At 40.9% G+C, this 12160-nt stretch overlaps 1 protein-coding gene across 3 annotated transcripts; it reads right to left on the reverse strand.

Moving 5' to 3' along the window:
* Positions 1-241: 241 nt before the first annotated feature.
* On the reverse strand, positions 242-11794 carry larp4ab (La ribonucleoprotein 4Ab). Of its 3 annotated transcripts, none has more exons than XM_020086892.2 (15): positions 11334-11794; positions 9295-9433; positions 8826-9072; positions 7923-8059; positions 7390-7493; positions 6981-7091; positions 6509-6562; positions 5537-5749; positions 5340-5443; positions 4743-4976; positions 4439-4490; positions 4082-4246; positions 3851-3984; positions 3377-3554; positions 242-2884 (listed from the first exon to the last, which is right to left on the reverse strand). In XM_020086892.2, the coding sequence occupies exons 1-15, from the start codon at positions 11334-11336 to the stop codon at positions 2507-2509; spliced, it is 2253 nt and encodes a 750-aa protein (XP_019942451.2). In that variant the 5' UTR covers positions 11337-11794; the 3' UTR covers positions 242-2506. The 3 variants fall into 3 exon arrangements, with proteins under 3 accessions (XP_019942451.2, XP_069395221.1, XP_019942450.2); XM_069539120.1 differs by lacking the exon at positions 11334-11794 and adding an exon at positions 9541-9628; XM_020086891.2 differs by lacking the exon at positions 11334-11794 and having other exon boundaries at positions 9295-9439.
* Positions 11795-12160: the final 366 nt, after the last annotated feature.

The raw sequence follows: 12160 nt of genomic DNA on the forward strand, positions 1-12160 counted from the left end.
TCTCATCTCTACACAAAGGCTGTTGAGTTGTGTCAGTGTCACAGTTAACAGACATTTCATGGACTGTTAGTGAAATCTTTTCCAGTGCGTGGGAGGAATCTGAGACTGTACTGTACTGTACACACACATCTGCCAATTCCCACTGCTCTGCCAGTAATGTCCCAGAGTCAATTTGAAGATCAGCACATGGCACATCTGAATATGCAATTCAGAAAACATACACAAACAAGCAAGACAGGACTGTTTAAAAATAAATCTTTATTTCCATATATCAGGCTCAGTAATAAAATATTCACTTGATAAACCAGTGTGTACTTGGCTGAAGTTTGAAATCCTGTGTTTGATTTAGACAGATATAAGCAGGACTCGGATATAAGACTAATATTGCATTGACGGGCAACCAAAATCAAATATATCATACACACCTAACATTGGACAAATAAGCATGCACATACATGTTAAGCTCTGCTCCAATTAGCTGCAGCTACCATAAACTTAGATTTACATCAGAGCGGATCTATATGTCTTAAATGTCGTGAACGGGCCGTGTTGGATTTGGACGACCAGCTAACCAGCCTCGATCAGTGGAGTGATGTGCTCAACAACCTCCCACCTTTTCCTGTTGAGATCAAACACTGTTAAGGCACTGGAGGTTTGGTTTGAGATAACAGTTCCATGTAGTTTGAAGCAGAAGCAATTGGTCTCTTTCTTGCAACCAGGTTCACACTGACAATACAAACACATTATACTGTACACAGGCGACAACTACTGATTACAAAAAAAACAAAATACTGAACACCACAGTAAGTTTCCTAGAAGCGAAGGAATCAAAACACTTATCTAAGGCATTTTTTTTAATTCACCTAACCCTAAAATGTATAATTCTTTACCTTCACTCGTTTTTTTATTCATTTAAATTTGCAGCACCACAGGCTATTCGGATTATATGAAAACATATTGAAGCACAAGTTCAGCATTTCTGAGCAACGTTTTCCCCTTTTCTTACATCTGCTGTGATTAAAAACCTTGAGATCAAACAATAGTGCATTTCAGCTCACACCACTACAGATACATGTTGCTCTGCCATGAATCCTGACTGTACACATCAACAATCAACTCAGTTGTCAATAACTAAGTATTTTTTTCCCCCCTAAAATCATTCGACACAGCAATTTAAAAACATTAGAGAAACACTGATAACCATGAAAAGAAAAGCATGAAAATGGACAGAAAATGAAATTTAAAGACAGGCTGTGCAGCAGGAAACACGTACATAAACAATGCTAAAATAACCCTGTATATACACACACTCAAGAATGCTAATACATAAGTCATTTACAAGATCAAGCTCAAACATGGTTTCTATATCAACAGATATACATTCAGCTGAAATTAGGAAGTGATGACGATGCAGGCAATGTCACCAGATCAAGAGACACTTACCACAGCAGCATCCCTCAAACAGCTACTTTAAACAATTTCTATTCAGAAGTCAATGTGTTAGCAGGTCACATGCAGGTGGTTGGTTACAAATAATTCTTTCACATCTCATCCTTCTCTAGAAAAACTTGAAAATGAAAATACAGAACAATCTAAACACTATGTTACAGTGATTACTGGGTGATCGTCTGGACTTAAACATTTCTGGAACAGGGTCTGTGCTCCAGAAGTTAACACGGTCAAATGAAGTTCAAAAATGGCTGATAACTCATTAATCTTGCTTCATGAGACAGACACAATCTGATAAAACATGTAAAGTCTGCTCCTGCTTAACTCTAATAAAACTAAGCAACTGAAATAAGACATAGTGATTTGCACAGTTACATTGAATTAAACGTTTAACTCCACATTTGTTAGTTCAACTATTTGCAGTGCTTTAATATCTGCATCACAAAGATAATAACTGTCAAAAATGCAATAATTGATAACCATCATATGATGTAATCTTTTGAATCCATGTAACTTAGTATTTCCCCATCATGTTGTAGAGCATGATTCCATATTCATGAGAATTTCTCCAATCACAGCTTCTCATCTAAACTCAAACCTTCTGTGGTAAATCTTCCATTTCATAAAAAAACAAAACAAACAAATATCCTTGATACAAATCTGATGAAAAGCTGAAGATGAATCACACGTGAATAATGGCAACTCAAAAACATGTGCCTTAATGTCAATTTGGTTGTTGACAATGCTTCATGTAACAAAACAATATTTATAGATACAAGATGGTTCTTTCAACCTTAACTCTCTCAAAGGTTCAAACACACACACTTTTGCCAGTTTATGGTGATATTACTTTAGGCAAAGTATGTTTCAGCACCTCGTCAGCAATTCTGTCAGCAGACTAAATGCACTTTCCTGTCTTTTCTTCAACAATGATAAGAGAATCTTTGACGAAGTCTGTCAAACGAAATATATTCATCTGTCTATTTACATATATTCTATATTTACATAGATTTCTTTTTTGTTTAAATACATGTTGTAAAGGTTTCTGTTCCGTAGGTTATTTTGGTGACGTTGGGGGAATGTTCTGTTCCTTGCCACTGCGTCTGGGGCCCCGCTGTGGATTAAACGGTTTTCCACTGTTTAGGCCTCTCTGATGCTCCCGAATTTTCAGCCCTGCACTCTGAACTCTGGCTTGGCCATTTCCCCCTCTGAAGGAGCGTAATGGCTGACGAGGCGGCCGGCTGTCTCCATTTTTCTCTGGTTTGTCTGTTGTGTGCCTGCAGTTGGGGCAAGGCTCTTCACCCCTGTTTACCTTGAGCTCCTGTAGGGGTTGGGTAGCTGAAGACGCAGGAGGTGGGGGAGAGGGAATCAGTGCTGGTGGCTTGTCCATGGCCATCTTCTGGCATACCTCTGCATAGCTGAGCTTTTTGAGCCCCTGGTTAGAGGATAACAGAGACATTTCAAAACCAAAATATAAACCATATATAAAACAATACAACAACAAAATAAAAATTGAAACTAAAGAAATTAGTCAAGTTCAACAACCACAAAGGCTGTGTCCATTTGAACATCATATGATACAAAATATTAAAATAGCCTAGAACAAAAAAATCCTTCAATAACACACTGACAAAGATCAAGGCAGAGAAGTGAATTAACTTGTAGTGGTAGTTAGGCTGAGAAGTAACAGATACGTTTCTATAGAAATTGTAAACGTTAAGACACAACACACAACAGCTGTGACTATTCATTATCCTCATAGGAGTCAGATTAGATTTAATAATATTTTATCCAGGTTATTTGAATAAATCAGTATGACACAAAGTACAGTCTTAGGAGGTTATAAAGTGACTCATATGACTGACTAACCAGGGAGCATTAAACAGGAAACCGATGCAGTATTCCAGAGGAGGAAAGCAGGACTCACCAGCTCTGATGTTGGAGTTGAGGGAGAAGGAGAAGGTGCTTCTGTTGAAAACGACTGGCTGCAGGGGGAGGGGTCATATTCGGATTCTGCTGGAGAAACTGCCTCCGTGGACGAAGAGACTGTTTCCTCTGGAATGTGATGTTTAGTTTTATCCTCTTCCTTCACTGAAGAAGAATCACTAAATCGACAAATATAAAGTGTTATTTTTCACGACATATCCTTCACATATTTTATTTGTTCTTACTATCAAAACTTGTGGAAGAACTCCTGCACACTGTCCAACTTGCAATCAGAAATGTATTATGCAGCTTTTCGGTACTAGACCATCATCAGGCAAACAACAAAGGTCTAGTACAGAAACATTACATATTACATTTCTGATTGTTGTACAGTGTGCAGGAACTCTTTCAAAAGTTTTGATCCACTCGTCCAAAGTGTTTATGAGTTCTTGTTACACCATGAAGAAAACTGTACCATGAGGTGGGTGGTGCCTCTGTCTGCAGTGTCACAGGAGCAGGTTTGGCAGTTGGGGTCACAGATTCTGGTGAGCTCACAGGATCTTCTGAGACAGTTGTGCGTCTGGTCTCATTAACTTCTTGGCTCACAGACTGACATAAAGAAATTCAAATATAATGAGCATTTATGCAACTGTAACTTTAAGGCTAATTGTCCAATATAGGGAATATCAGAGAGGGTAAGATTTACCTTGTTGGTCACCTTCATGCCGCGTACAACATCAGAGAGGCGCATCTCTGGTGTGGTTTCTCCTCGTGTACTAACCACAGACCCTGGTAAAGGAGGGAAATTGGAAGCTGCCAGGTCAAACTTTGGAGGGGGTGGAACCTTGGCCTCCATCAAAGGGATAAGACGCTGCAGACAAAAAAAATCAATAAAAGGTTAAGATAACAAATGATCTTGCACACTACTTGAAATTTGCCAAAGAACAGTAAAATGAAACTTTCTGAGATACCCTCAGGACCTGTCTGGTGTGCAAAAATGTGTGAAGACAATTGTTTTATGGAGAATCACTCATAATTTAACGGAAAAAGGAAATACGCTCACCTTGGTATGTTCATCTTCTCTTTTTCTCCTCATGCCTCTGTGGCTAACTCTCCTAAAAAAAAAACAGACCTTTTTTATGAGTTTTTTTTTTTTAATAAAAAATACAATGTCTTGCATTCCCATTGAGCTGAATGTGAAAGCCAAATAGTTTTATTCCTTAATAATGTCAACACATAAAAGGTGATCAAATTGTAACAAATATCAATATGAATATTAATAGTATACACACACGTTTCACTGCACATTAGTGGGTCACACTGCAGTTAATCTCATAGTGTTAATAAACAGGATATTTCTAACTAACCTGCCATGTCCAGCCCCACTCAGATCTCCACCGGATATGTTAGCTGGCAGAGAAATATCTTTAAGAGTGAAGGAGAGCAGAGAGACTGGTTCTGAAGTGGTGCCACTCTGTGTCCCTGGTGTCTGCAAGGGCTGTGGACTAAAGGGCAGAGCATCCATCAGGGCTCCCAGTGTCAAGGTAGAAGGAGAAAGAGTGGGCATGTCTGCAGGCCTATGGTGACCCTTCATGTGGTTTCTGGACATAAACAAAGGACAAACAATTTTAAACACCAATGCTACCATGAAAAAGTACATTTAGATATTTTAGCAAAGTATAATCGGTTATTTTAACAATAAGAGAGAGTGAACAAATTATGATTTTAAAGCAGTTTATGTTAGTTTGATTACAAAGTAGGTTTTTAGCTTTCTAAAGCATAAATGGCTGACACAGGCTATGACTGCACATATTTTGTTCTTGGTGCATGTATTTTCAGTTTGTTGTTGTTGTTATGTTGAACATTTGCTTCAAAAGTGATAAAGAGTTGAAAGAAAAATTTGAATTAAGACTGGACAGAATGACTGTGAATGAGAGAGTTATCTCATCATGACTTGCACTTACTGGTTCTTGCTCATGGGTCGATGTGGTTTGACAGAGCTTGAGTTCGCTTTGTAGTTTCCAGGATTGTTGTAACCATTCAAGAATCCACCACTTGGGAAAGGTGCCTAGAGCAAATCAAATTACACAATGTAAATCTCTCATACTTTTGTCAATAATTAATCTCATCTTGAAAACCACTTTGTGATTGAAACTCTTACCAGTGGTGTTTCAAAGTAAGGCATGACTGAAGGGTTCCAGGAAGGAGACACCACCGGATAAACAGGGTACTGCTGCTGAGGGCTGTACATTTGCTGCATGTAGACAGGGGAGCTGTACTGGGCCTGTGGTTGGGCATGCTGACTGAAAACACTGGAGTCGACACTGCGGAAGCCATTCTTACCAAAGAATGTGTTAATGGCCTTAATGCGGGCCTGTGGGGGACAGAGAAGGAAGGAGAGGGGTGAGTTAGGTGTGTTTGTTGTGGCTAAAGAAGTGAAGCAGCTCTGTGTATATTGTCCTTTAGTCCCCTCAGATCTCATAATCTCACGGTCATTAGGTCATAAAACACTGCTCTGACTAGGGGAGAGAAGGGGAGGGAGAGAGTGAAGGAGGATAAGGGAGAGTAGAGGTAAAGAGTAGAAGCAACAGCAGAAATACAGTAGAATTATAGAGAGCTACAGATTCAAACTTCCTCCCAGCCAGTCGCAGTGCATATGGGTCCTTCCAAGCGCGATACTGATCATCACTGGGGTTTAAACAGAACCATTAATGAGTCACAGGCTAATTTGTTATATCAGGGAAAAAAGGAGGGCACACAAGGTCAAGTCAAAGTCCAGCTGAAAAAGTTAAGTGCCAGGATAAATGCCAGACTGTGATAACACAGGCAATCAAACTGCCTGGAGATATGAGAATGCTGCAGTTTGGACAAACAAAGAAGCGGAGATCATTGGATTTCCTCCGTGCTTATCATGGGCCTGTACACACAAATCCCAAGGTCACTCTTGAGGCCACAGCTTAGCCAAACAGCCAAGCCTAGACTAGTGACGTGACAGCTGACAACACAACTCGTCTTGCGTAACACAAGGCTCACCGGGCTCCACACTAGTGTCTAAATTAAAACCAATGATAAGCAGTGATCCAGCCCGAGCTAAGAACTTACTATACTCAATAAGGTCAATAACAGAACTCACCATGATTGGTTTTCCCTGGAACGTTTTCACTTCCTCTCTGAGGTATCTGTAAGCCTGGGGACAAAGAAAGTACCAAACATTCACAATACTGTAAAATTCAAAGAAGAAGTTAAAGCTTTCCTCCCCTCATTCCAGAGCACTTTGTGTGTGATTGGTCACGTATATCATTTACTGTCATTCACTGCATTATTTGCATCCGTCATTGTGAACAATACAATTCTAACAAGGCTCATTTATTTAATTTTTACTCTGGGTGCTAAAAGTTTATATATTAAAAATATATTACAGCATTTGAATAGTATTGATTTTAAAACTATAATTTAATATTACATTAAACTCCCAAAATTCATTCCAACAGCCCTACTATGAACTCCAAACTATCAACTGTATTCTAACTTTAGATTTGTACAGCAAATTGGTAAAAACTAAGACATGCAGTTATTAATGTGGTTATTATTGAGAGGAGACGTACCTGTAGTGCATCCATATCTGACTGAAATGTTATGTACCAATTGCTGTTATGTGCAAACTCAGCACTTAACACTTTTGGACAGTTTTCACTCTTGAAAAGAGCCTCCACCTCCTGCAAAAAGAGAAACGAGGCACATGTTATACTGTTCTGCCTCCACCACTGAATCCTGCATGCTCTGTGCTGAGCTGTCAATAAACCACAACACAGCCACAAACTAATCAAACCAGAATATTAACATCAAGGTGTGGAAGGTAATGTGAATCACTGACTATAACTAACTACTAACTCAGCAGCTACAACTGATCACAGTGTAAACAAGCACAATCATATGAAAGCACCATGTTTGTAGGATATACTGTACAGTGAGAAGTGTGGATGTTAAGGACTGTGCAGTGTGACTAGTCTTTACCTCAACTGGTGTAGTTTCTGGCACCTCTCTCAGAATAATGATACAGCGACTGTGGTTCGGCCGAACCTTCTCTCCACTTTCGTCAACTTGCACCATGGGAGAGGCTGTAACAAAAACACAACCGGAACATTAGCGGCACGAACAAGGACCAACATTAGAGCCCCTTATCCAGCTCCTGTTCAAGTGAAGTGAGTGGAAACTATACAAAATCTGTGTTGTGACCAGTTTATACAGTGATCACACTAAACAACAGCCTCGCATATTGTGTATGTGGGTTAAATAATGGAAAAACATTTGTTTAAATGGTTGTAGTGAAGGCTGTCACATTTTCAGCTGGGACAGGTCCATAAGTCCATAATTAAGAAGTATTGTATCGCATTCACTCAAGACATGTAACATTCACATTACGTTCATGTTAAATATTCAAGTTCAAAATGTTTTAAAATTTGAATGTGAATTCTGTTGCTGACCACAAGAGTCAATGAATCTGCTAACAATTCTAAATAGATACTGGGAGAACAGCCGTATCACACCTCGCAGCACATCCACAATGAGGTCCATGTCAGTGGTGAGAGCTTTGATGTCCTCTATGCAAGCGATGGTCCAGATGGGAACAAACTGATCACTGTCCATCTGAGATATTAGGTACAGGTCCTTGGAGAGGTTCTCCCTGTAAACACCCAAAACAAAAACACTGATGTTAAAAAAAATCATTCAAAATATTTTTGCTTTGTACCTTCCAGTCAGGACTACCCCAAAAATGTATTTTTACTCCCATCTCGCAACATCATAAATCAGGAACTGTTCATATTTAATCAATCATCAACCCGTCTATTCATTCATGACTTACTTCCGAAAGGGGTGGGCGATATATCGAATATACTGGATGTATCAATTGCTTGCAATGTTTCGGTACTGTATCGATTTAGTATCAAGAGGAGGGAAGAGACTCATAGAGCATGGAAAGAAAGAAAGTGAAGAGCCCCAGCGAGTTGACGGTTGTTCAGAGACGGTTATTGACAGTTTGTTCAAGTTCTTTGTGAACACTGAGCCGAACAAATCAGTTTACAACTGATGAACATGAACTTTTCAAAATATCGAGATATATATCATGTATCGCGATATAGCCTAAAAATATAACAAATATATTTGTTTTAGGCCGTATCGCCCAGCCCTAACGTCCAGTCTTTCCAATTAAAGTCAGTGGTCTCCTACCAGTCATTATCAATGTAATAAATTCTGCCAATTTAACACAAATTGCTCTCAAACTAACAACTTGAAGAAACAATTTAATACAGTATGTTCCAATTGGTACAATAAAGTATATGTATATATATCAGCATCAAAAGATCCGAATTACAATTTGTGGTGTATAAAAAAAGGATTCGGTAGATTGATGATCTTTTCTTACTAAGAATAAAATACTATCTACTCACCTAGAAAAGCAGAACTCAAGCTGTTTCTTCAGAGACTCCCTTAGGCTCTCCTCAGACATTGGTTGTTCCTTTGAAACGTCACCATCTATGGCTGGTTCACTTTGTTGGTTGAAAACTAGATACCCCAAGTCAGGGTGGTTGATGCCATTCACTATACCCTCTGTGGCTACAGGGGCATAGTCACCAGTGCTGTCAGGACTTTCAGCGTCATATCCTTTACCCCCTGAGGAAGGAACGTCTGTGTAACCTAAGACAGAGAATATAGGCAGTGACAAAATGGGTGTGAAATAATTATGGTTATGTGTAGAACACAACAGAGAATACTCTGAACAAGCTCTGTCATGCTTGTTGTACCAGGCGTGGTACAGGTTTTGATTTATATTCATGATAAAAATTCATGTGAGGAGAAGCTGGAGATAAACTTTAGTTTGAAAACAATAATTTAACACAGAAGTGAGTATGCTCTTACCATTGGTCATCTCAGCAGGAGGAGGGTAGGTCTGCGGCCAAGGTGAATCCTCTGTCCCCTCGGGGATGTCATTCTGGTGGGCAGGCATCTCCTGCCACACTTTAGCATTTGGGTTCAGACCCGCTCCCTTAGTGGTAACCTGCATGATTGTAAGAATATAGTTTGAGGTTCACCCTTTACAGAGCTAAAGGAAAAAATCACATAGAGAAGCAAAACAGTGTTTTGAACATTATAAACGAATTATACTCATTAGCCGATTCCAGACATGCACAACACAGCGGGAGGTTTTCTGCACAGACGCGTTCACAACAGCAACAAATCCTATGCATTATTCAGGTGAAAGGTGGAGCAGCTGGGTGCAGCAGGCAGAGGCAGGAAGTGACGTATTAACTCTGCAGTGGTGTGTCACCGCTTTTTCCACCAGGAGATTATTTTTTCTCTTTTTGTTTTTTCATTTCTGCATCTGTCGCATCACTTCTCCTGATTTTTTAAGGACTTTAAACTAGTAGGCCAGGTAGAGAAAGTCTATAAAAACTGTGGAGCGTCTCACTTGGACATTCACGTTCACACATGCACCACCTCCAGACAAAATAGGGAGGAACAGTGGAGTCCAGTGCATGTCTGAAAGCTAGTATAACAAATTCAATCGTTTTTTTTCTAAAAGTAGAACAATGGATATAAAACTGGTAGGGGATGGAAAGATATATATTACACATGATAATCTAGATTTTAAGATATGGATTATCATGTGTACACAGTTGGGTATAGTGTGGTTTAGTGTATGAAGGAATAAGAGCATCTTTGTGAATACATGTGTATACAAGTAATATACAAGTGTAGAGGTGCAGCTGTCAAAAATGAAATTATTAGCACAAGTCAGCCAAACATTTGAAAAAGCACTTTGAAATGAGGGCAAATTATCTAGGCTCAATAAAATGCTGTAGTTTGAACTTTTAAAATACTGCTAATCCGTATAATAACTCAAAAATAACTAATAAGCCTTTACAACCCTGTGAACTGACTTCTTCACTCAAACATGTCACAGCCAATCCAGTGAATGAGGCCAGTTCACATGTGCAATCCTCTAATCCAGTTTAACACACACACGCGCGCGCGCGCGCACTCATTGGCTACCTCGTCAGCCATACTCCGCCCCTCACACGGGCTCATGTAACCGTACATGGCGCTGGTCCGCCTGAGAGCGTGACTCGAACAATACATTTCAACCTGTCATCCGTTGCAAAACATCGATCGCCCTTCACCCATCGATGCTAAACCAGAAAATAACTCAAAGCGCAGTAACCTTTACGCGCTTCCTGTGTGTCTCGCTGCCCTCGTGGCCGCAAAGTGAAGCGAAGTAGCGACACTTCGAGAATCAGGAAGAACGAGCACATGGCACAGACGTGCCCATGCAACTTGGGACGACATTCAAATCGCAATGGTTCCTTTTTAAATCCGAGTAAACAGAGCGGATCCCGCATATGGATACAAGGCGTTTGTGGTTAATTGATTTTGGAGATCTGATCGATCTCCTTTCAAAGTAATCGTGCCATGACCTTTACCACGCAGCCCTTTAATAGCCGAGTGGAACCGCTAGCTAACAGGGAACAGAAATCACGTGCAGCGCAGGCGCCGCAAGACAATTCAATAATACGTGTAGTAAAACTTCTTAAGGAACAACATGTCCCACGTTTCCCCCCGAGCGCTACATGTCCCTCTACACGCGCTGGCTAGCACGTCAGGCTTGTTGGCTACCATATGGGAACTAGCCACAACAAACACACTCGCCTTTAGCTAACTAGCTTAAGTTGAGTGTAGCAGACCGGTGAGAACTGGCCTGACTCCACACCTCAGGCTGACAGCGACACGCCGTTCACCGCACTTGTAAATAATTGAACCGAGGGAAAGAAATGGAAACACGAAGGTTAATGAACAGTCGCTGGGGTGTTGGTAACGAGTGACGCGGGGTTTTTTTTCCAGGGAGGAAGGACGCAAACAGGTTGCCGCATGTTAGCTAACGTCCAGGCCCCAACACTCACCATGCTGCCCCGGTCCTCGACTTCTCCTCACGGTGTCCTCTTCAGCTCCGAGGGGTTAGACCGCCCTGTGTTATTCACTCCACCAGAGATGGTTCTAAAGTGACTGGCTGCTCTTTATTCAGCGTCGGCGCGTCGTCGCGTCCCCCGGCTGAACTATCGTCTCCCCGGCAACTGGAAACTGGCAACTCAAACGGCCGAGCGTGCTCCGGTGGATCCTCGCAGACCTCAACTTCGAACACTGCGAACTCAAACCAGCAGTGATGCCGCAGTTAAAAGCATTCCCCGTTCTCTCTTTCCATGAAGTGTGGCCCCTCTGCTGCTCAGCTCTTCACCCCGCGGATCAGCTTCCAGGTGCCGCTCTTCCAGCGTGTGACAGCTGCGTTCTCTGTCCGCTAGCGTCAGTCTCCACAGGCTGAGCTCTCCCTCCGCCTCCGACAGCGACGCCAACAGGGCAGCGTCGCAGCCGCTGACGGTGACCTCTGAGCGGCTGCAGCACAGGAGAGGAGTCCGTGCACACCCATAATCTATAATCGATATCCACAGGGGGATGTTTCCAACACTCTTCATGTTTTACTTCTGTAAAACTACCGTTACCGCTCAATTTACAACAACATACTCCATTACCAGTACAACCCATGCACTGGACATGTTGAAGATTAGATGAGATGATAGTAATAAACGAGAACACTAAGTGCTGCTTTACAGATATAAACACAAGGAAATAGAATACAAATATAAATAGAATAAAAACAATATGGTTTAATATATAGTATTCAAGTTCAATCAGTAAAATATAATTCAACTTTCTTTGCAGAAAATCCCTATGA

This window comes from Paralichthys olivaceus, chromosome 2 (assembly GCF_024713975.1).
Source record: "Paralichthys olivaceus isolate ysfri-2021 chromosome 2, ASM2471397v2, whole genome shotgun sequence".
NCBI lineage: Eukaryota > Metazoa > Chordata > Actinopteri > Pleuronectiformes > Paralichthyidae > Paralichthys > Paralichthys olivaceus.